General features: G+C 44.6%; 2 protein-coding genes across 3 annotated transcripts in view; one reads left to right on the top strand and one right to left on the bottom strand.

Moving 5' to 3' along the window:
* Positions 1 to 5,112: 5,112 nt before the first annotated feature.
* Positions 5,113 to 12,885, bottom strand: LOC106589833 (suppressor of cytokine signaling 3). The gene is made up of 3 exons (XM_014180219.3): positions 12,506 to 12,885; positions 6,990 to 7,407; positions 5,113 to 6,737 (listed from the first exon to the last, which is right to left on the bottom strand). Exons 2-3 carry the CDS (start codon positions 7,083 to 7,085, stop codon positions 6,162 to 6,164), a joined length of 672 nt encoding a protein of 223 aa, XP_014035694.1. The 5' UTR covers positions 7,086 to 7,407; positions 12,506 to 12,885; the 3' UTR covers positions 5,113 to 6,161.
* An 8,371-nt stretch (positions 12,886 to 21,256) lies between these two features.
* LOC106589835 (CDP-diacylglycerol--glycerol-3-phosphate 3-phosphatidyltransferase, mitochondrial) overlaps positions 21,257 to 25,749 on the top strand; it is a 28,291-nt gene continuing 23,798 nt past the window's right edge. Inside the window, exon 1 of one of the 2 annotated variants that reach the window (XM_014180223.2) lies at positions 21,257 to 21,412. In XM_014180223.2, coding sequence (XP_014035698.1) covers positions 21,297 to 21,412 — 116 coding nt within the window. In that variant the 5' untranslated portion in view covers positions 21,257 to 21,296. Of the gene's footprint in view, positions 21,578 to 25,749 lie in introns of both variants that reach the window. The other variant, XM_014180224.3, reaches the window with a different exon arrangement.

Genomic DNA, 25,749 nt, shown 5'->3' on the forward strand with positions numbered 1-25,749 from the left:
CGGGGTGAACAGGCAGTGGTTCGGGTGGTTATTGTCCTTGATTATCTTTTTGGCCTTCCGGTGTCATTGGGTGCTGAAGGTGACCTGGAGGGCAGGTAGTTTGCCCCTGGTGATGCGTTGGGCAGACCACACCACCCTCTGGAGAGCTTTGCGGTTGCGGGTGGTGCAGTTGCCGTACCAGGTGGTGATACCGCCCGACAAGATGCTCTCAATTGTGCATCTGTCAAAGTTTGTGAGGGTTTTAAGTGCCAAGTCAAAGCCCTCACCTCCTCCCTGTAGGCTGTTTCGTAATTTCTTGGTCATCAGGCCTACTACTGTTGCGTCGTCTGCAAACTTGATGATTGAGTTGGAGGCATCACTTCACACTTCAGTGCTAATTGAAGTAGCAGCCAGGTCAGTTCTGTCCTAGCAGCTTAGTAGCTTAGAATACTTATTTATTAAACTTAATATAACATAATTACATAGAGATTATTGTCTTTTACTTTTTGGCTTCAGAAAGTAGGTTCAGACTGAACATTACTCACGCAATGTTGTGTTGGATGGTATTTCCATGTTCCGCTGGGTTTCTTCTGCAGGTTTTGGCTTGTTAGAAGTTTTTGTTTTTCTTGATAGTCCTTGGTGGTAGTAGCCCATTCAGGTTATTTTGTACAAAATAAAGGTTTTAGGTATGGAATTGTGAATTGGAATGACTGTTTTAATGTTGAGGTTAGTATCCTGTATAAGTCCTTGCAGGTTGCAGGCCGACTGTTTTCTATACTGAGTATTGCCAACTCAGACAGCCTTTCTTGAGACATTAGGCATTATACGGAATGTCCATTGCGCTGTATACAACATAAACTTAGTTTTAAATGATGCCAAGATATACCAGAGATAAGGGACTGTTGATATTGCAACCACACCACTCAAACACCGGTTCACCGGTATGAACGAAATCGCAAACAGCCCTCAAGAACTGTTTTTCTACTAAAGTTGATCACCACATCAGTCACTAGCTTCATCAATAAGTGCGTCGATGATGTTGTCCCCACAATGACCGTACGTACATACTCCAACCAGAAGCCATGGATTACAGGCAACATCCGCACTGAGCTAAAGGGTAGAGCTGCCGCTTTCAAGGAGCGGGACTCTAACCCGGACGCTTAGAAGAAATCCCGCTATGCCCTCTGACGAACCATCAAACAGGCAAAGCGTCAATACAGGACTAAGATCGAATCCTACTACACCGGCTCCGACGCTCATCGGATATGGCAGGGCTTGCAAACTATTACAGACTACATAGGGAAGCACAGCCGCGAGCTGCCCAGTGACACGAGCCTACCAGACGAGCTAAATGACTATGGGTGCTTCGAGGCAAGCAACACTGAAGCATGCATGAGAGCACCAGCTGTTCCGGACGACTGTGTGATGACGCTCTCCGTAGCCGATGTAAGACCTTTAAACAGGTCAACATTCACAAGGCTGCAAGGCCAGACAGATTACCAAGAATTGTACTCCGAGCATTCGCTGACCAACTGGCAAGTGTTTTCACGGACATTTTCAACCTCTCTCTCACCGAGTCTGTAATACCAACATGTTTCAAGCAGACCATGATAGTCCCTCTTTTGCATTGTTGTGTTTTGTGTTGGATGGTATTTCCATGTTCCGCTGTGTTTCTTCTGCAGGTTTTGGCTTGTTAGAAGTTTTTGTTTCTTGATAGTCCATTCAGGTAATTTTATCCAAAATCAAGATTTTAGGTATGGAATTTGGATTTGGATTGAAGGATTTGATGTTGAGGTTAGTATGTTGTATAAGTCCTTGTGATAAAAATTGTTAATCTACATTTATCCAACTCTAATTCTATATTTTTGCAGAAGAACTCAGGAGCTCTCTCTCTCTCTCTTTCTCTCTCTTTCTCTCGCTCTCTTTCTCTCTCTTTCTTTCTCTCTCTCTCTCTTTCTCTCTCTCTTTCTCTTTCTCTCACTCACTCTCTCTATCCCTCAATCTCTCTCTCTCTCGCTCACTCACTCTCTCTCACACACACTACAGTTCACTGCACATTACCATCCCCGTAGGCCCTCAGGCCAGATGTGTAAAAGCTCACTGCATTCCTTTCCTGTTAGGTACAGCCCAGAGCAAGCCTACTGCTGTGTGTATGTGTTTTGTGGGAGGGGTTGCCTGAAACAACTAAATGCATCGGGGAACCCCTCTTTGTTTTTTTGACCTGCCTGTGGCTTGTTGCTTTTGTAGGTGTGTGTCATCTCTCTTTCTCTTTCTTTCTCTGTCTCTTTCATTCTCTCTCTCTTTCTTTCTTTCTCTGTCTCTTTCTCTTTCTCTCTCTCTCTCTCGCTCTCTGAATATGTCCCTAATGGATATGGAATGTACTTACAATGCGCTTGCACAATAAAATTCAAACAGCGTGTATTTACTGATAGACTGGACCCCACTGACTAGGGACTGTGTTATACATATGAGTTGTGTTATTCTAAATATCTCCTTGGCAACAAAACATTTAGTTATATCTCATCTTTGACATCAGGGCCCAGAGTATTTCCTAGTCATGTTGTCATGAAAAACATAATGCATTGTCTGCAAGGCTGTTGCTGTCATGTTGTGCACTGGGTATTGTTATCATGCAGGGCTCTGGGAATTGCCTAACACAGTGCGGTCTTTGTATTTGTTTGAACCAGGAAGTAGAGAGTCTTCCTGATGGGAGCCAGATAGTAAACATTACTGTAATAGTTTATGGCCCTATTCCCGTCAATGTTGCTGACCCTGTCAATCAATTATGTAATCAGAGGTTTATGGAGAAGGGGAGGCACTAGCGGTAAAGCTTTGTGTGAAGGTTTGTGTGTGTGTGTGTGTGTGTGTGTGTGTGGTGTGTGCGTGCGTGCGTGCGTGCGTGCGCGTACATCTAAACTGGTTGTGTGAATTTGGAAAGTAACATGATTTCTCTCATGAAAATCTTGAGGTAGAAACCACAAGTTTAGAAATGAAACTGTGTACAAATGCCGTATCTTAATTTTATCATCCTGTTGTTGCAGTAATTTTCTTGCATAGCAGGAAAATGCAAACATGTAGTGTATTCAAGGTTTGAAAAGCCTTCTAAAGTTAGCAATTTCCACTTTACAATTCCAGACTTGATTTTCCCTACAGAAAAATGTATCAACCCCTACAAAAAAAATCCATTCATTATAATCCACATATCCTGTTGCTGCAGGATTATTTTCCTGCTGTAGCAAACTGGCTCAAATTAAAATCCTACATCTGTAGTTGTGTGTTTTTTCCTTTATGATGTGAGAAAGTGGAGAGATGTTCTGTGTAAGTGTGATTGTGGTTATTCATTCTCAGTTGTGTGAATGTGTACAGGAAACCTCATAGTATATTTCTAAACCATAGCACTTGTAACACCGTCTAACTGTGTGTGTGAGAAAGAGAGAGATAGTTTATTTCACTTTTGTTTATTCTCTATTTCAGTTGCTTTGGCAATATATACATATTTCCCATGCCAATAAAGCCATTTGAATTGAATTGGGGGAGAGAGAGAGAGTTACTCACACTATTGAGAAATTCTCCACCCAGACCCTTACGTACACCTTTTACACACTGCTAACCACAGACCATCATAAATCTCTCCCACGTGGAACCTTTCACCTCTCTGACCTTACATACACTAATTCTCTCTGACCCCCTCACCTCTTTCTCCCTCTCCCCCACACACACACACACACACACACACACACACACACACACACACACACACACACACACACACACACACACACACACACACACACACACACACACACACACACACACACTACAGTTCAGTACACTGCACATTACCAGAGAAATGTTTCACGTGTTCCCCACACAGCAAATTTGCAGGTGTTAAAATCTCGTGTTGAGGTAAAAAAGTGTTATATCTGAGAGTTGATTCTAGAGGGGTTAACATCAGAGGGGTTTAAATTGACACCACATTCAGTTAAAGTGTTAATTAAATCGCACACAGACAGACAGACGTGTATCCTACATAAATGAAGGCACAAAGAGAATCGGTTCAATTTGGTTAAAAAAAAGTGCGCTTTAATATTAAGTATTGAAATATCTTAGAAATATAAATATGTGCAAAGTTCCTTTATTCATTTCTATTTTGTAATGCTTTTAGTTTTTTTTTGTTCCAGATAGTTTGCCCTGTCTGCCAGTCTGGTGGCGAGGTTATGAGCAGTCTTTATGAAAGACGAGTACTTCACATGTAGCTGGGCTGATGCGACACATGTAAACATTATGTTGTTAGTAAATGTTAAAAATGACAAACGTTGATCTTCTACTAATTAGACTTCTATCAGGAAGACATGGATTCAGCGTAACACTACATCATCATCAAAATCATTATTATCACGTCTTCGTCATCATCATCATCATCATCACTACCATCATCATCAGACCAAATGAAGGGGTTGTCATCATCTCTGTGGTCTGAAAACCATCTCTAACCTCTCCCCCAGCCTCACCCCTACTTGTCTTCCTCACTCTTTCCTCACCCTTTCCTAACCTCTCCCACTCGACTTCTATGTTCTGCTTCAGTTGTAGTTGTTTCTGCCTGTGTCTCAAATGGCAACCTATTTCCTATAGTGAACTAGTTTTGACCAGAGTCCACACGGTCCCAAAGTAATGCACTATAAAGGGAATAGGGTGCTATTTGGGACACACCCGTTGTTGTTTCTGCCTGTCTGCCTGCCTGTCTGTCTGTCTGTCTGTCTGTCTGTCTGTCTGCCTGCCTGCCTGTCTGTCTGTCTGTCTGCGTCTGTCTGTCTGTCTGTCGTCTGTCTGTCTGTCTGTCTGCCTGCCTGCCTGCCTGCCTGTCTGCCTGCCTGCCTGCCTGCCTGTCTGTCTGTCTGTCTGTCTGCCTGCCGGCCCCCTGGGACTATAATAAGATCCACTGTTAGCTTTGGTTGTCTGCCAGGGCTTTTGTCTGACTAACAGTGGTCTGCTCAGACTCACTGTCACAACTCCTGTTCTCAGAGAGATATGTGTGGGGGGGGGGGGGGTAAAGACAAGAGGGAGAGACAGGGGCACCTCCATCACATTCTAACAGAAGAGCTTCCAAAGCTGCAGTATAGCTGTATGTATGCCTGTGTGTGTGTCTATCTCTGTGTGTGTGTGTGTGTGTGTGTGTGTGTGTGTGTGTGTGTGTGTGTGTGTGTGTGTGTGTGTGTGTGTGTGTGTGTGTGTGTGTGTGTGTCTGTGAGGCTAGAGGCTGTTGTCAGCCATGATCCCTCACACCTTCCTATGAGGCCATGCTAGTTGGCATGCAGCAGTGGAAATGTGTACGACACCATGCACACAAACACATTCACTCTGCTATGGGCCCCTCGTTTGACATTCACTGCCATACTCCCCACCCTCTCTCTCCTTTTCTCTCATTATACTTCAATCCCTCTCTCTATCTCCCTCTCTCTCTCCCTCTCAATCCAGTCAACCCATTTTACATGTCAGACAGGAGAAAGAGGAGAGGTAAGCTTCTGCTAATCAACAGAAAGAGCTGTTCCTCAGCCACAGCAGCACAACAAACCCACAGGAAACCTTTCTGACAACACTCCTAAAGCCCTTGCTAAAGTGTGTGCTTGCTAAAGTGTGTATGTGTTTGCTTGCGTGTGTGTTTGCTTGCGTGTGTGTGTTTGCTTGCGTGTGTGTGTGTTGCTTGCGTGTGTGTTTGCTTGCGTGTGTGTGTGTTTGCTTGCGTGTGTGTGTGTTTGCTTGCGTGTGTGTGTGTGTTTGCTTGCGTGTGTGTGTGTGTTTGCTTGCGTGTGTGTTTGCTTGCGTGTGTGTGTGTTTTCTTGCGTGTGTGTGTGTTTGCTTGCGTGTGTGTGTGTTTGCTTGCGTGTGTGCACGTTCACTGTCTGCGTCACTTTAATCTTTTTGACTACCCAATCACAGCTTCCGCTGGGAGAACGACTAACTGGCTGACAGGGCAACAACCTTTGACCCCCAGCGTTTTCCTGACTCCCATTGACAGTCTCTCCAGGAGAGGCGTATCCATGGCTACCTATATGAGGATCCACTTGATAGGAAAGCAGTGGCATCGATCTAGGATCAGCTTACCCTCTCCAAATCCTATCCTCAACCATTAGACGGGAAAACCCCCAAACTGAACTGTGTGTGTGTGTGTGTGTGTGTGTGTGTTAGATGGGAGCATCGTACTCCGCCAAGAAGTCTCTTAGAGTGTGAGGGAGCTGGTGTGTGTCAGGGGGATCCGGGCCCCCCAGGTGTCCGTTCAGGGTCCTTCTACACAGGTGCTGGAGGGAGGACAGGGAGGAGGGGAGGGGTCGACGCAGTTCTAACGGAACCTTCTCTCCCCCAGAGTGGATCAGATACAAACTCCCTGTCCCCACAGTCTCCCCTGCAGCCGCAGCCATGCCCCCCCCTGTCCTTACCCCGGCCTCCCTATCTCCTCCTCCACCTCCCTCCTTCCCCATGTAGTGTCCAATCAGTTTGAGCACACAGTCGAAACGCGGGGGCGTGTGCGTGCAGTGGGGGTCGGGCTGCAGGTAAAAGCTTCCCCCCTGGCTGTGGATCCGGAGGTTCTTGGTCCCACGAGCCGTCTGGACCGACAGTGTGAAGAAGTAGTGGTGGTCGGAGGAGTCTCGGACCAGGAAGGTCCCTGGGGGCTGGGAGCGGAGCAGAGCGCTGGCCTCACGACCCCCCACTGCACCCCAGTAGAACCCACTCTCCTGTAACTTACGCACCGCACACAGCACCTGCAACAAGGGGAAATAATAGGTTTTAATATAACAATTGTTTCATTTATGCAAAGTAGGTACATCAAATATACTATACACACAGCACCTGGCAGAGGAACTATAATATATGATGCTGTAATGATAACAATTAGACAAACCATCTGAGACTGAGAGGAATAATGATGATGATGGGTTAGCATTTAGTAAGAGGCTAGCTAGTTTGCATATAGTACATGTGGAGCTGCCACATGATGACAGAATTGAACTGGCCTGTTGGTAGTGTGCGTGCGAGCTGAAGGGTTTGTAGCGCAGGGGGTGAACGTCTGACCCCTGACCTCTGACCTCTGGGTGGGTAACGCTGCTCATGGCTGGGGGGGTCGTGCCTGCTATGGGTTACCATGGCGCCCTGACCCCCCCTGCTCGGCTTGCTGACCGAGGGGTGGGGGGTCCAGAGCAGGGAGGGGGGAGGAGGTACAAGGGGAGGAGGTGAGTTGTGATGGAGGAGGGGAGGAGAAAGGGAGAGGACGTGAGGGAGGAGGGGAGGAGGGAGGGTGAGGACGTGTGGGGGGAGGAGGGGAGAGGACGTGAGGGAAGAGGGGAGGAATAGGGTAGCGGACGTGATTCCCAGAGTGAAGACACTGAGGAGCAGTCCAGAGAGGACCTCAGAGAGACCACCCACTGCAGACAGCTGCAGAGAGAGAGTGAGAGTTATCTCTATTGAAAAACTTCATTCATAACAAACCGTGTTTTTATGTATATACAGTGAGGGAAAAAAGTATTTGATCCCCTGCTGATTTTGTACGTTTGCCCACTGACAAAGAAATGATCAGTCTATAATTTTAATGGTAGGTTTATTTGAACAGTGAGACACAGAATAACAACAAAAAATCCAGAAAAACGCATGTCAAAAATGATATAAATTGATTTGCATTTTAATGAGGGAAATAAGTATTTGACCCCCTCTCAATCAGAAAGGTTTCTGGCTCCCAGGTGTCTTTTATACAGGTAACGAGCTGAGATGAGGAGCACACTCTTAAAGGGAGTGCTCCTAATCTCAGTTTGTTACCTGTATAAAAGACACCTGTCCACAGAAGCAATCAATCAATCAGATTTCAAACTCTCCACCATGGCCAAGACCAAAGAGCTCTCCAAGGATGTCAGGGACAAGATTGTAGACCTACACGAGGCTGCAATGGGCTACAAAACCATCGCCAAGCAGCTTGGTGAGAAGGTGACAACAGTTGGTGTGATTATTCGCAAATGGAAGAAACACAAAAGAACTGTCAATCTCCCTCGGCCTGGGGCTCCATGCAAGTTCTCACCTCGTGGAGTTGCAATGATCATGAGAATGGTGAGGAATCAGCCCAGAACTACACGGGAGGATCTTGTCAATGATCTCAAGGCAGCTGGGACCATAGTCACCAAGAAAACAATTGGTAACACACTACGCCGTGAAGGACTGAAATCCTGCAGCACCCGCAAGGTCCCCCTGCTCAAGAAAGCACATATACATGCCCGTCTGAAGTTTGCCAATGAACATCTGAATGATTCAGAGGACAACTGTGTGAAAGTGTTGTGGTCAGATGAGACCAAAATGGAGCTCTTTGGCATCAACTCAACTCGGCGTGTTTGGAGGAGGAGGAATGCTGCCTATGACCCCAAGAACATCATCCCCACCGTCAAACATGGAGGTGGAAACATTATGCTTTGGGGGTGTTTTTCTGCTAAGGGGACAGGACAACTTCACCGCATCAAAGGGACGATGGACGGGGCCATGTACCGTCAAATCTTGGGTGAGAACCTCCTTCCCTCAGCCAGGGCATTGAAAATGGGTCGTGGATGTGTACTCCAGCATGACAATGACCCAAAACACACAGCCAAGGCAACAAAGGAGTGGCTCAAGAAGAAGCACATTAAGGTCCTGGAGTAGCCTAGTGTCACGTCCTGACCAGCAGAGGGCGTATTGCTTAGTCTAGGTCAGGATGTGGCAGGGGGTTTGTGTTTGTTAAATGTTGGGTTGATGATTGGGACTTCCAATTGAAGGCAGGTGTGTATAGTTGCCTTTGATTGGAAGTCCTATATAGGTGTGTGTGTTTGTCTTTGGGGTTGTGGGGAAATGTTCTGTGTTGAGCCTATGCTTTGCCAGACTGTTGGTTGTTCGTTCGTTCATTCTCGTGAGTTCTTTGTTATTTTGGGTGTTCATTTTTGATAGTTAATAAAAGTCAAGATGAGCCTGCACATACCTGCTGCGTTTTGGTCCTCTTCTCTCCAGTACGACATTTTTAAGGATGAGTACGACTTATTTTATGACACCTAGCGAGTCTCCAGACCTTAATCCCATAGTAAATCTGTGGAGGGAGCTGAAGGTTCGAGTTGCCAAACATCAGCCTCGAAACCTTAATGACTTGGAGAAGATCTGCAAAGAGGAGTGGGACAAAATCCCTGCTGAGATGTGTGCAAACCTGGTGGCCAACTACAAGAAACGTCTGACCTCTGTGATTGCCAACAAGGGTTTTGCCACCAAGTACTAAGTCATGTTTTGCAGAGGGGTCAAATACTTATTTCCCTCATTAAAATGCAAATCATTTTATAACATTTTTGACATGCGTTTTTCTGGATTTTTTGTTGTTATTCTGTGTCTCACTGTTCAAATAAACCTATCTTTAAAATTATAGACTGATAATTTCTTTGTCAGTGGGCAAACGTACAAAATCAGCAGGGGATCAAATACTTTTTTCCCTCACTGTATGTATATATATATATATATATATATATCTCACACACATATACACACACACACAGTGCCTTCGGAAAGTAGTCAGACCCCTTGACTTTTCCACATTTTGTTACGTTACAGCCTTATTCTAAAATGGATTAAATAGTTTTTCCCCCTCTCATCAATCTACACACAATACCCCATAATGACAAAGCGAAAACAGGTTTTTAGAAACTGAAATATCACATTTACATAAGTATTCAGACCCTTTACTCAGTACTTTGTTGAAGCACCTTTGGCAGCGATTACATCCGCAAGTCTTCTTGGGTATGACGCCACAAGCTTGGCACACCTGTATTTGGGGAGTATCACATTCTTCTCTGCAGATTCTCTCAAGCTCTGTCAGGTTGGATGGGGAGAGTTGCTGCACAGCTATTTTCAGGTCTCTCCAGAGATGTTCGATCGGGTTCAAGTCCGGGCTCTGGCTGGGCCACTCAAGGACATTCAGAGACTTGTCCCGAAGCCACTCCTGCGTTGTCTTGGCTGTGTGCTTAGGGTCGTTGTCCTGTTGGAAGTTGAACCTTCGCCCCAGTCTGAGGTCATGAGCGCTCTGGAGCAAGTTTTCATCAAGGATCTCTCTGTACTTTGCTCTGTTCATCTTTCCCAGTTCCTGCCGCTGAAAAACATCCCCACAGCATGATGCTGCCACCACCATGCTTCACCGTAGGGATGGTGCCAGGTTTCCTCCAGACGTGACGCTTGGCATTCAGGCCAAAGAGTTCAATCTTGGTTTCATCTTGTTTCTCCTGTTCTTAGAGTCCTTTTGGCAAACTTCAAGCCGGATGTCATGTGCCTTTTACTTAGGAGTTACTTCCGTCTGGCCACTCTACCATAAAGGCCTGATTGGTGGAGTGATGCAGAGATGGGATAACCTTCCAGAAGGACAACCATCTCCACAGAGAAACTATTGAGCTCTGTCAGAGTGACCATCGGGTTCTTGGTCATCTCCCTGACCAAGGCTCTTCTACCCCGATTGATCAGTTTGGCCGGACGGCCAGCTCTAGAAAGTGTCTTGGTGGTTCCAAACTTCTTCCATTTAAGAATGATGGAGGCCACTGTGTTCTTGGGGACCTTCAATGCAGCTGACATTTTTTTGGTACCCTTCCCCAGATTGGTGCCTCGACACAATCCTGTCTTGGAGCTCTACGGACAATTCCTTCGACCTCATGGCTTGGTTTTTGCTCTGACATGCACCAACATGCACTGTCAAATGTGGGACCTTATATAGACAGGTGTGTGGCTGTGCAATCAATTTAATATACCACAGGTGTACTCCAATCAAGTTATAGAAAAATCTCAAGGATGATCAATGGAAACAGGATGAACCTGAGCACAATTTTGAGTCTCATAGCAAAGGGTCTGAATATTTATATCTGTAATAAAACCCTTTTTTAGAGATTTTTTTTCTTCTTATTGGTTGTTCCTGGCTCCCGAGTGAGTGGGCCTGGCTGCCAAGTGGGTGGGCCTATGCCATCCAAGGCCCACCCATGGTTGCACTCCTGCCCAGTCATGTGAAATCCAAAGATTAGGTCTTAATTCATGTATTAAATTGACTGGTTATCTTATATGAACTGTAACTCAGTAAAATCTTTGAAATTGTTAAATGTTGCGTTTATATTTTGTTCAGTGTATATATACACACAGTGCATTCGGAAAGTATTCAGAACCCTCACTTTTTCCACATTTTGTTACGTTACAGCCTTATTCTAAAATTGATTCAATTATTGTTTTTCCTCATCAATCTACACACAATACCCCACAATGACAAAGCAAAAGCAGGTTTTTAGAAAAATGTTGGAAAATGTATTACAAATAAAAAACAATAATGTGTTGTGTGACAAAACTGCACATTTTAGAGTGGCCTTTTATTGTCCCCAGCACAAGATGCACCTGTGTAATGATCATGCTGTTGATATGCCACACCAGTCAGGTGGATGGATTAACTTGACAAAGGAGAAATGCTCACTAACAGGGATATAAACACATTTGTGCATAAACACTTAGAGAAATACGTTTTTTGTGTGTTTTGAACATTTCTGGGATTTTTTTATTTCAACTCAAGAAACATTTGGGACAGCAGGTAGCCTAGTGGTTAGATCGTTGGGCCGGTAACCGAAAGATTGCTATATCGAACCCCCGAGCTGACAAGGTAAAAATCTGTCTTTCTGTCCCTGAACAAGGCAGGTAACCCACTGTTCCTAGGCCGTCATTGTAAATAAGAATGTGTTCTTAACTGACTTGCCTAGTTAAATAAACATGGGACCAACATGTTGCGTTTGTATTTTTGTTCAGTGTACATCATAGGCTGTATTAAACATATTATCTCTATCTCCAGCATACAGTCAGACGGGGGGGGGGGAGATTCTCAGTAAACCGAGTTTTATGAATGAGTCCCGGTCCATTCTGAATAAACAACCTCATTCCCATGCAGCCTGCTCGCACCAGCAGAGCGGCTATGGTTCTCCGGTTTCACAGTAAATAGGCTACTCCGGATGGGTCTGGTCTGGCGGTCTCACTGTGCTGCTGGTCGTTGCATTTGGAGCGAGACGGAACGTGCCCGGCACAATAATGGATGGATCTTCATTCTCCAGGACCCCCTCTTGTTGTTACTCGAAGCGGCGCCATAACTGCCCGCTATGCATCTGTGAAACACGGTCTCCGTCTGTGCCAAACTGGAGCCTCTTCCAGCCACAGAATAGAAACATGACTTAAAACGAAAACGCAGAAATAGACAATGCTATCTGAAATAAGGAGAATGAGTAGACTATATAGCCTAGCGTGTGTCCCAAATAGGAGTAGTGTTCTGCATTGCGCCATTACCGCCTGCTGTTCGTAGTAGTGCTGTCTCCCTAGGATGTTTTAGAGAGGCAATTGCTCGAGCCCTAAAAGCTCACCATATCGCCATTATGATAACGTTTTGGCCCAATTGCACAATGCACACATGCACTATGCTATTTTACGCACCATAGAGTAACGGTCAAAGCACCGGGTATGGAGCCTGTTTATTTACCTTGGAGACGGTTCCTGTCTCGGGCTCCAGCGTTCCTCTCCGGGGGGAGAAAATATCCAAAGTCCCCGAGTTAAATCATTTATAAACTTGGTCATTAACTCCTGTCTCTTCTAACCGACAGAGGAACGGGTCCGTAGGCTATTGTCGGTAAAGACGTCGCCCACCCCATTCTTATTCTCTCTCAATTCAATTCAAAGGGCTTTATTGGCATGGGAAACATGTTTACATTACCAAAGTAAGTGAAATAGATAATAAACAATATTCTCTCCTTCTTTCTCTATCCAGCAACCGGAGGTAGTTGTGTTACAGCGACCAACGAGTAGTCTATAGAGCTGATATTCGTAAGGCTCCACCTCCTCCGCTCCGAAGTTCTTCCAGTAAATACACACACACACACACACACAAAAGAATAATCAGTGTGACCTTCTTTTACGGGGCGATTCCCGTATTAGCTGGTGAGTCCTCCCTTTCCCTCCACTCCGCCCTGACAAGATGAAACAGTTGAAGATGTTTATTTACCCTTGAGGAAACCCATAATTCCTGACTGACAACTAGCCTACATTGTACTTTACATTCACGTCATTTAGCAGACTCACTTATCCAGAGCAACTAGAGTTAAGTGCCTGCTCAAAGGCACATACAGTTTTTCACCTAGTTGTCTCGAGAATACGAACCAGCAACCTTTCAATTACTGGCCCAATATTTTTAACTACTAGCCTACTGCTGACCGCACTGATAAACAGTGTTACACAATTTAGACTCATGCTTACTTGCCTACAGTAGGCCTAGGCTAGAATTTAGACAAGGGACCCAATTTAGGGTAGCCTCCCAGCTAGCACATAACGTTCTGAGAACGTTAGAGCTTGGTTAGAGTGTGGTTGTCTTATAGTTATTTTGCATACAACCTTCCCACAACATTCTGGGAATGGTACAAGATAGTTGCTTGGCTTTGAACATTCTCAGGAGATTTAAGGAACGTAACAAAAAAAAACATTTCTTAGTATTTCATTAGTTTAACCTGTTATGGCTAGGGGGCAGTATTTTCACGGCTGGATAAAAAACGTACCCGATTTAATCTGGTTACTACTCCTGCCCAGTAACTAGAATATGCATATAATTATTGGCTTTGGATGGAAAACACTCCAAAGTTTCTAAAACTGTTTGAATGGTGTCTGTGAGTATAACAGAACTCATATGGCAGGCAAAAACCTGAGAACATTTCATGCAGGAAGTGGCCTGTCTGACAAGGTGTCGTTCTTCTTGTCTCTGTTTATTGAAGAGTGAAGATCTTAGCTGTCCTGTGACACTTCCTACGGCTGCCATAGGGTCTCAGAAGGCGGTAAAAAGCTGAATCGTGGCTTTGCAGGCTCTGGCTGAAAAAAAGTAGCGCGTTTGGGTAGTGGCTGGTTACAGTACTGTGAGACTCAGGCTCGTGCCCGCGTCGACCGAAAGCTTTGTTTACTTTCCTCTGTTTAGCTAAATAGACATTCCCGGTCGGAATATTATCACTTTTTTACGTGAAAAATGGCATAAAAATTGATTTTAAACAGCGGTTGACATGCTTCGAAGTACGGTAATGGAATATTTAGATTTTTTTTGTCACGAATTGCGCCATGCGCACGACCCTTATTTACCCTTTCAGATAGTGTCTGGAACGCACAAACAAAACACCGCAATTTGGATATAACGATGGATTATTTTGGACCAAACCAACATTTGTTATTGAAGTAGCAGTCCTGGGAGTGCATTCTGACGAAGACAACAAAAGGTAATCAAACTTTTATAATAGTAAATCTGATATTGGTGAGTGCTAAACTTGCCGGGTGTCTAAATAGCTAGCCCTGTGATGCCGGGCTATGTACTTAGAATATTGCAAAATGTGCTTTCACCAAAAAGCTATTTTAAAATCGGACATATCGAGTGCATAGAGGAGTTCTGTATCTATAATTCTTAAAATAATTGTTATGCTTTTTGTGAACGTTTATCGTGAGTAATTTAGTAAATTGTTAGCAAATTCCTCTGGAAGTTTGCGGGGGGTATGCTAGTTCTGAACGTCACATGCTAATGTAAAAAGCTGTTTTTTGATAAAAATATGAACTTGATTGAACAAAACATGCATGTATTGTATAACATAATGTCCTAGGTGTGTCATCTGATGAAGATCATCAAAGGTTAGTGCTGCATTTAGCTGTCTTCTGGGTTTTTGTGACATTATATGCTAGCTTGAAAAATGGGTGTCTGATTATTTCTGGCTTGGTACTCTGCTGACATAATCTAATGTTTTGCTTTCGCTGTAAAGCCTTTTTGAAATCGGACAGTGTGGTTAGATAAAGGAGAGTCTTGTCTTTAAAATGCTGTGAAATAGTCATATGTTTGAAAAATTGAAGTTTTTGTATTTTTGAGGAATTTGTAATTCGCGCCACGCCTATCATTGGATATTGGAGCAGGTGTTCCGCTAGCGGAACGTCTAGATGTAAGAGGTTTTAACAGAACGTTTCCTAAAAGTTACATTTCATTTCAATTTTGGTAATGTTCTAGGAACATTCTCCAACTGGTTTGACATGGAATGTTCTCAAATAGTTCAGAGAACATTAAGAAGCAACATTCTGCTGTGAGAATTTCAGTACTTCAGCATAACTTTTCCTACAGGTTTCATCATGGTTCTATAAACAGATGTGCAGGATAATGGTGATGATGTGAGCCATTACCAGCCTTTCAAAGCACTTCATGGCTACAGACGTGAGTGCTACGAGTCTGTAGTCATTTAGGCAGGTTGCCTTTGTGTTCTAGGGCACAGGGACTATGGTGGTCTGCTTAAAACATATTGGTATTACAAACTCAATCAGGGACATGTTGAAAATGTCAGTGAAGATGCCTGCCAGTTGGTCAGCACATGCCCGGAGCACACGTCCTGGTAATCCATCTGGCCTCGCAGCCTTGTGTATGTTGACCTGTTTAAAGGTCTTACTCACGTTGGCTACGGAGAGCGTGATCACACAGTCGTCCGGAACAGCTGATGCTCTCATGCATGCCTCAGTGTTTCTTGCCTCGAAGCAAGCATAGAAGTGATTTAGCTCATCTGGTAGGCTCGTGTCACTGGGCAGCTCGTGGCTGTGCTTCCCTTTGTAGTTTGTAATAGTTTGCAAGCCCTGCCACATAAGACGAGCGTCGGAGCCGGTGTAGTATGATTCAATCTTAGCCCTGTATTGACGCTTTGCCTGTTTGATGGTTCGTCGCAGGGCATAGAAGGATTTCTTGTAAGCTTCCGGGTTAGAGTCCCGCACCTTGAAAGTGGCAGCTCTACCCTTTAGCTCAGTGTGAATGTCGCCTGTAATCCATGACTTCTGGTTGGGGTATGTACGTACGGTCATTGTGGGGACGACGTCCTCTATGCGCTTATTGATAAAGCCAGGGACTGATGTGGTGTACTCCTCAATACCATCAGAAGAATCCCGGAACATGTTCCAGTCTGTGATAGCAAAACAGTCCTGTAGTTTAGCATCTGATTCATCTGACCACTTTTTTATAGACCGAGTCACTGGTGCTTCCTGCTTTAATTTTTGCTTGTAAGCAGGAATCAGGAGGATAGAGTTGTGGTTGGATTTACCAAATGGAGGGCGAGGGAGAGCTTTGTACACGTCTCTGTGTGTGGAGTACAGGTGATCTAGAATTGTTTTCCTTCTGGTTGCACATTTAACATGTTGATATAAATTTGGTAGAACTGATTTCAGTTTCCCATTAACGTCTCCGGCCACTAGGAGCGCTGACTCTGGGTGAGTGGTTTCCTGTTTGCTTATTTCCTTATAGAGCTGACTGAGTGCGGTCTTAGTGCCAGCATCTGTCTATGGTGGTAAATAAACAGCCACGAAAAGTATAGTTGAAAACTCTCTAGGCAAGTAGTGTGGCCTGCAATTTATCACAATATACTCTACTTCAGGTGAGAAAAATCTAGAGACTTCCTTAGATTTTGTGCACCAGCTGTTGTTCACAAATATGCACAGACCGCCCCCCCTCGTCTTACCGGAGTGTGCTGTTCTATCTTGCCGGTGCAGCGTATATCCCGCTAGCTGAATATCCATGTCATCATTCAGCCACGATTCCGTGAAACATAGGATATTACAGTTTTTGATGTCGCGTTGGTAGGATATACGTGATCGTACCTCGTCTAATTTATTGTCCAATGATTTCACGTTGGTGAGTAATATTGACGGTAATGGCAGCTTTCCCACTCGCCTTCTGCGCGTCCTCACGAGGCATCCCGCTCTGTGTCCTCTGTACCTGTGTTTCTTCCTCTTGCAAATAACGGGGATGTTGGCCCTGCCGGGTGTTTGGAGAATGTCCTGTGCATCTTGCTTATTGAAGAAAAAATATTTGTCTAATCCGAGGTGAGGGATCGCTGTCCTGATATCCAGAAGCTCTTTTTTTGCCGTAAGATACGGTGGCAGAAACATTATGTACAAAATAAGTTACAAATAACATGAAAAAAAACACATAATAGCACAATTGGTTGTGCGCCCGTAAAACTGCTGCCATTTCTTCCGGCGCCATTTTATACATCCAACCGGCCTCAACTGCAGACCACGTGTAACCACGCCAGCCCAGGACCTCCATATCCGGTTTCTTTACCTGTGGGATTGTCTGAGACCAGCCACCCGGACAGCTAATGAAACTGTGGGTTTACACAACCGTAGACTGGTGGCATTGGGGTTATGGTATGGGGTTATGGTATGGGCTGGAATAAGCTACAGACAACGAACACAATTGCATTTTATCGATGGCAATTTGAATGCACAGAGATACCGCAATCAACTCATGTCTCAGCATGATACTGCAGGGCCCCATGTCACAGGGATCTGTACATAATTCTTGGAAGCTGAAAATATCCCAGTTCTCCATGACCTGCATACTCACCAGAAATATCACCCATGGAGCATGTTTGGGATGCTCTGGATCAATGTGTACGACAGCGTGTTCCAGTTCCCGCCAATATCCAGCAACTTCACACAGCCATTGAAGAGGAGTAGGACAACATTCCACAGGCCACAATCAACAGCCTGATCAACTCTATGCGAAGGAGATGTGTCACACCAGCTACTGACTGGTTTTCTAATCCAAGGTATATGTGATCAAGAGATGCTTATCTGTATTCGCAGTCATGTGAAATCCATAGATTAGGGTCCAATTAATTTATTTCAATTCACTTATATGAACTGTAACTCAATAAAATCATTTAAATTGTTGCATGTTGCATTTATATTTTTGTTCAGTCTATATAAACATATATATATATATATATATCAGTGGCGGTTGGTGCCGTTTATGATTAACGAGGATGCTTTTTTTATTATGAGCATGGCCTAATTTTCTATTACAGCATATTGGATGACTGTCATTCATATTCCATTCACCCAGCTCAATGTAACATCCATAGGTTTAGGTTACTGAATGACACTCAAATTTTCCCTATACTATACCCATCATGACGATGCTACAACCTGGCCGATGAAGGAAAGTTTACAACGTACACTACCGTTCAAAAGTTTGGGGTCACTTAGAAATGTCCTTGTTTTTGAAAGAAAAGCAATTTTTTTTTGTCAATTAAAATAACACCAAATTGATCAGAAATACAGTGTAGACATTGTTAATGTTGTAAATGACTATTGTAGCTGGAAACCGCTGATTTTTTAAATGGAATATCTACATAGGCGTACAGAGACCCATTATCAGCAACCATCACTCCTGTGTTCCAATGGCACGTTGTGTTAGCTAATCCAAGTTTATCATTTTAAAAGGCCAACTGATCATTAGAAAACCTGTTTGCAATTATGTTAACAGCTGAAAACTTGTCCTGATTATAGAAGCAATAAAACTGGCCTTCTTTAGACTAGTTGAGTATCTGGAGCATCAGCATTTGTGGGTTCGATTACAGGCTCAAAAAGGCAAGAAACAAAGACCTTTCTTCTAAAACTTGTCAGTCTATTCTTGTTCTGAGAAATGAAGGCTATTCAATGCGAGAAATTGCCAAGGATAAAACAAGGACTTCCCTACAGGATGCTAGGCAAAGGTATTGAACAGGAATATATGGTGGTGGAGGTGTGGCTGAGAGGAGGGGTGATAGTGGAACTACAAAACTACAATCTGTGTCAGATATTGGACCTGGAAGTGCTGGAGAGGGTGGAGGGCCGGATAGAAGTAAAGTAATGTGGTGTGGGGATTTTAATGCCCACAACACGCTCTGGGGGGAAGGTGGAACGGACGGATGGAAATGGCCAAGTGATGGAAAGTATGATAGAAATGAAAGATCTTGGGCACTTGAATGATGGCCGAGGGACCAGGATTGATGTAGCCACAGGGAAAGAATCTGCCTTGGCCCTCACTCTGGTATCTAGTGCGATGGCAGGAAACTGTGAGTGGGAGTTATGGGAGGAGTCGACAGTAGGGAGTGATCATTACCCCATAGTATGGACAGTAGGCGGGAGGGAGGAGGAGGTGTCAGTGGATGGAGTAGGCAGGTGGATGTTTGGAAGGGCAAAGTGGGATCAGTTTCAGGAGCTGAGTGAGCAGGTGATGGCTCGGGTGGATATGAGAGGGGATGTGGATAGTATGAATAACTGGGTGAGAACAGCTTTAGTGAGGGCAGCTACTGAGGCTATACCTAAGAGTTCAGGGAGGAGGAGGAGGAGGAGGAGGGGGAGGAAATGGTGCGGAGTAAGAACAAGGCATTTAAAGTACTGAAAAGGATGCATAACTTCCAGCATCTCATTCAGTTCAAGCAGGCCCTGGTGAGGAGAACTATCCGTCAGGCGAAGAGGGCATGGTGGCGTTGGTTCTGTGACACCATTGGAAGGGTGACACATGTGGGAGTGGTGTGGGGGATAATTAAGAGGATGAGTGGGGTCAGAAGGGAGTGGGATTATCCAGTGTTGACGAGTGGGGAGGATGTGGCAGTAACAGATGAGGAGAAGGCAGAGATGATGGCCAAAGTGCATAGCTCGGCAGATTTGTCAGAGGAGGGGCAGAGGGGGAGAGAGAGAACGAGAGAGGAGCATCCTGGAGTGCTGGATAGGAGGGAGGATGTAAATGATTAGTTGAATGAAGCCTTTACCATGGCAGAGGTGAAAAGGGCAATAGGTAAGGCTGGGTTAACTTCACCTGGGACAGATGAGGTGGGCTATGTTATGTTGGCCCATTTTAGTGATGAGGAACTGGATAAGGTATTGGTGTTGTACAACAGAGTGTGTGAGGAGGGAAAACTACCAAGCATCTGGAAGGAGGCAGTAGTGGTACCAATACAGAAGCCAGGGAAGGACCCAACGAGGCCAACAAGCAATTGGCCAATAGCTTTAACAGCACATGTATGTAAGATTATGGAACGGGAGGGGAACTATGGACCCAGTACTCTGCTTAGAAGCAGAGGTCAGGAAGGCTCAGGTGAACAAGGAGACTTGTAGCTGTCTATTTTATGTGGAGAAGGCGTATGATATGATGTGGAAGGAGGGGTTGTTAATCAAGCTGGATATTATGGGGGTAGGAGGAAGAACGTACAACTGGATAAAGGATTTCCTGTTTGGAGTTCTATCCAGGTGAGGGTGGGGAAGTCTCTATCAGGCAGCTACCTGGTGGATAACAGTACACTGCAGGGGAGCGTGATTAGTCCTCTGTTGTTCTCAGTCATGATCAATGATGTTTACTCTCAGGGACGGACGGATATTGGGAGGTCGTTATTTGCAGATGATGGGGCCTTATGGAAGTGGGGAAGAAATGTGCCATATATAGTCAGAAAGTTACAGGAAGCAATTGATGAGGTAGAGCGGTGGGCATTAATGTGGGGATTTAGGTTCTCTGTAAAGAAAACTCAGACAGTGTTCTTTACCAGGAGGAAGGTGGGAGATGAGGTATGCTTGAGGTTATATGGGAGAAACCTGGAGAGGGTGGGGGCCTTCGGGTTTCTTGGGGTGTACTTTGACACTAGACTGACCTGGGCAGAACACATTGAGAGAGTGGTGGGAAAGTGTAAGAAGGTGCTATATGTGATGCGCTGTCTGGCAGGGAAGGAGTGGGGGGATGGGCATTCCTCATTGAGAACCATGCATGTTGCATTGATCCAATCTGTAATAGACTATGGCAGTATAGCGTATGGTTCGGCAGTTCAGACCTCATTGGAAACACTAGATTTCAGTTGATGTACTGGCTAAACAAGCACTTAGAAGTGGGGATGTTGAGGTTGTAGTTTCAATGAACAAGGCAGAGGCAAAAGCCTGATATGGACAGCGAAGGTGCAGAGATGGCGGGAGTAGGGGAATAGAGAAACTAAGGGAAGGCATTATTTCTAGTACAGAGGAAAGTTGGGGAGAGGAGGACGGCAGGAAGGAACAGAAGAGAGGAGGCAATTTTTTTAGGGTGGGACACAGCCAGTTGATTAAGTCCTTAAAAGTTGAATAAGTCCTTAAATGTGATAGAAAAGCATCCAACAGGAAAGTGTGATTACTGCCAGGAAACAGAGACCGTGGAGCATGTATTGCTACAGTATCAGAGGGAAAGAGAGAGGCTGAGATCTAGTATGAGGGAGAAGGGGATACAATAGATTAGTTTAAAGAGTATATTGAGTAGAACGTCCTTAGATATAGTCTCAAATATTTGTTATATATTTTTAAGAGCAACTTGGCTGGCAGGTAGGATTTAATTTCTCCGTGTCTCTGGCTCACACTCCAGTACAGTAGGTGGCGGTAATGCACCATAACGTTGGATGCCAACCGCTGATAAACCCAACCGAAGAAGAACGGCTGTAAAGATGGCGGCTCCCATAACGTGGAGGAGGCTGGGGTACTGTGTGTACACGCCGGCCCTGGCTGGGGTTTTCACCCGAATATCAGACCGATTCTTCCGTACACGCGATCGGAGGAGAGGGTAAGATACGACTGTTGTGGAACTTAAGTGGAGAAGAAAAACAGAGACCACACTGTTTTTCTTCATCAGACGTAATGACAGCGCTCACATGACAACCTCTAGCTGGGTATGTCAACTCCACGATGAGAACAACTCCGCTAGCCAACCACTTGTCGTGGCAGAGATGTAAGCGTGCAGCCAGTCTTTAATTACACAATGTTTCTGTGTTCTTTCATAATGTAGGAAAAAAGCTATGTTGTCATTTTTCTAGCGTGCGTCAAATATTATTGCCACACGTGTTCTGTTGTAATCTGATTGTTGCTTGCGAATAGTTTCATAATGTAATTTGATAATATTATGGTCATGGCGAAGGTTACATGATAAGCATCAGCGTGCAAGTTCAGCCAGCACATGTAAGCGTTGCAAAACATTATCTCCCCTTGAACTTTCTTCCGGTTGCTTAGGCCTACTTTTATTTGTGAATTGAAATGTCCACCCCATGTGTTGTCAAGTCTCTGTGTAGAGTAACGTTAACAGTAACTCAGAAATTCTCAGAATAAGGAAATCTCTCTCGGGTCTTTTTGTGGTTTCCTGAAAACCTGAAGTTGCAACAACTGCCAGATATCTGTCTGTCAGTCAGTCTGTCCACACCTGCATATAGTCACGTGCCTCAGTTTCACATCTTATCTACCATAGAGCAACACACACACTGAGCTCTGAGTCTGTCTCTGGCCTAGGCTTAACTGGGAGTACCAAGGTCGGTTCTGGAGGTTGCTTTGGGACACAACGTAGTCTGTGTTTTGGTTGGACTCCCTGAGTTGTGCACTGTTCTGGTGGTCCAACCAAAACACAGACTACTACATTTACATTTTAGTCATTTAGCAGACGCTCTTATCCAGAGCGACTTACAGTAGTGAATGCATACATTTCATTTTATGCATTTTTTATTGTATTTATTTTTGTACTGGCCCCCTGTGGGAATCGAACCCACAACCCTGGCGTTGCAAACACCATGCTCTACCAACTGAGCCACAGGGAAGACGAGTCTGGAGGATGTCATCCAGAAGGGGGAGATCAACCCTGGGTAGTCAAGGCTACTCCTCATTCAGACTAAAGCTGTCTCCCAAATGGCCCCATATTCCCTATATAGTGTACTACATTTGACCAGGGCAAGTAGTACACTGAGGGGAATATGGGGCCATGTGGGACACAACTTTGAGCTTTATCTTCAATCCCATGACCTAAGAAGGCTATCATCACTTAGACTAGCAAGGTGATGGGACTAATGGCTGTAGAGACGGAACAGTTTTATCTCAAACATGATCTGTAAATATAGCTAACTAGCCAGATGTACTACATGACCAAAGGTATGTGGACACCTGCTCATCCAACATCTCATTCCTAAATCATGGGCAGTAATATGGAGTTGGTCCCCCCCCCTTTGCTGCTATAACAACCTCCACTCTTCTAGGAAGGCTTTCCACTAGATGTTGGAACATTGCTGTGGGGACTTGCTTCCATTCAGCCTCAAGAGTATTAGTGAGGTTGGGCACTGATGTTGGCCTTGGCTCACAGTCGGCGTTCCAATTCCTCCCAAAGGTGTTTCATGGGGTTGAGGTCAGGGCTCTGTTCAGGCTTGTGTGCGGCTGCTCGATCATGGAAACATTTCATGACGCTTCCGACGAACAGTTCTTGTGCTGACATTGCTTCCAGAGGCAGTTTGAAACTCTAATGAGTGTTGCAACCGAGGACAGAATTTTTTTTTCTCCCACTTCAGAATAACAGCACTTACAGTTGACCAGGACAGCTCTAGCAGGGTAGAAATTTAACAAACTGACTTGTTGGAAAGGTGGCATCCTATGAAGGTGCCATGTTGAAAGTCACTGAGCTCTTCAGTAAGGCCGTTTTACGGGCAATGTTTGTCTATGGAGATTGCATGGCGGCGTGCTTGATTTTATACGCCTGTCAGCAACAGGTGTAGCTGAAATGACCACATCCACTAATTTGAAGGGATGTCCACATACATTTGTGTATATAGTGTATGTCTTCCCTTCCATAAGCTTCTGGTTGCTTTAGGCATTCTTTTATCTGTGAATTCCTATTTCTGTCTCCTTGTGTCGTCAAGTCTCTGTTTGTAGAGTAACACTAGCTCAGAAATTGTCAGCATGAGGAAATCTCTCTTGGGTCTTTTTGTGGTTTCCTGAAAGGCAGTTGTTGCAACTTCAGGTTGTCTGTCTGTCTGTCTGTCTGTCTGTCAGACAGTCTGTCCACACCCGAGTATAGTCACAGGCCTCAGTTTCACATCATCTTTAGTAGCTACCATAGAGCGACTATGAGCTTACAACTTTGAGCTTTAGCCTCCTCAGGTCTTTCGGATGAAGATATCATCACCTAGACTAGCTAGGCTATATAATGGCCGTAGACAGAATGGTCATGGCACCTAGAGGCTTGGCTACACAGTGTCAGTGCTCCAATTAGCAGAGAGACAGGGGAAAGGGTACAGAGGGGAGGGAGACGCTTGCATGTATTCTGGGTAATATTCATTAGGGCACACACCATAGCAAAATGTTTTGAAGTTGGAAATTGAGTTCAAGTAGTCCCTGCATGTTTCAGTCTGTTTTTTTCCGTTTAATGCTTAATAGGATATGAAAGACACGTCTGTCAATGGCCTTCTGACTGTGAGGTAAAGGAGGGAAGAGGGGAGGATTGTGTTGCCGTAGATTTGGTTGTAATAAGAAACTGTGTGTAAATGGAAGGCACACAATGATCTAAATTCACCCTCGAGGACTCGTACAAATACACAAGGCAACCACATTCCCACAACTGAAATAGCTGTCACCGGTACATATTGGCTATGTGTCCGAATACCTAGATTTGCGTTCTAAATACTAGGCATTTTAGTTATGTGAAAATATAACGTTTTATAGAATTTGAAATTTCAAAAATCGAGTACTTTAAATGCAAATGTTATACAAATTTTGGCTTTTCATGTAGTGGAATTCGTCTAGTGGAATTCGTTGCTCACTTTTGAGGAAGATGATCATCTCTCCAGACGTGTGTTTGACAGCATAATGGTCGCATTCCCTTGCTCAGATGTTGCATGAATCAACCAATGGTTGAGTGCCACATCATCAACTGTGTCATCGACTGACAAATAGCTATAACATATGTTGTGGTTAGCCGATACTTAAAATGCCTATCCAGGCGTTGTAAGATCTGGCATACGTCCGCAACGTCTGGGCAGAGGAACGCGCCCAATGAGATAAGGGAACACGCAGTTTTTTAAATTTAACTAGGTAAGTCGGTTAAGAACAAATTGTTATTTACAATGACGGCCAAACCCTAACGACGCTGGGCCAATTGTGCACCGCCCTATGGGACTCCCAATCACGGCCGGTTGTGATACAGCCTGGTAGCAGTAGTTCTGGTGTGTGTGTGTGTGTGCTATGGTGCGGCGAATGAGAGCAGATGGTCAGTCCAGTTCAAGTGTTCAGCACTTTGATGGCTTGTAGATTGATAACTGTCTCAGAGAGAGTTTTTTGACTTCATGCTCCGATACTGTCTGCCTGATGGTAAGTAAGTGAACAGGTGTGGCTGGGGTGTGTGGGTTCCTTGATGATGCTACGGGCCTTCCTCATGTACCGTTTCGAGTAGATGTCTTGGATGGGTAGGAGCAAGGTCCCAGTGACGTACTGGGCCGTCTTCACCACTTACTGGAGGGCCTTGCGGTCGTGGACGGCATAGTTCCGGTACCAGGTCGTGATGCAACCAGTCAGGATGCTCTTGATGGTGCAGTGGTAGTATTTGGAGAGGACCCGGGGTGGCATGACAAATTTCTTTAGCCGCATTAGGATGTAAGACTAAGGTTGCACATTTTGGGGAATATTCAGAGGTGAAAACTTTCTGTGGGAATTATTGGGAATACATGGGAATTAATGGAAATATTTGCAAATTAATATTAATACCATTTTAATGTAGATGTTTTTTGCATTGGATATATTTACCATATCATATAGAGACAGAAACATAAACCTTTTACCTTGTCATAAGTAGACAGAATTGCAAATAAGTAGATAAAGCATGTCTGGTTGGAGGGGTGTATGCTGGGCAAAGAACATTCAGAAATCTCTTCCATTACACATTGCCTGTGAGCATCAGAGGTGAACCAGTTTCATACACAGCTCAAGCAAGACATTCATCAGCATTTCTCTGACTACGTTCCTCCATTGAGTCAAAAAAAACTTCTGATTCCAAGAGGACCATGAGCTGTTGCTATCGATAAGGTGTCTGATTCATCATTATCACCTCGAATAGAAGTAGAGGGACTTTGGTCAGAGGTTGCTTGTTGTGAGCGCTGA

This window comes from Salmo salar, chromosome 28 (genome assembly GCF_965601325.2).
Source record: "Salmo salar chromosome 28, fSalSal1, whole genome shotgun sequence".
NCBI lineage: Eukaryota > Metazoa > Chordata > Actinopteri > Salmoniformes > Salmonidae > Salmo > Salmo salar.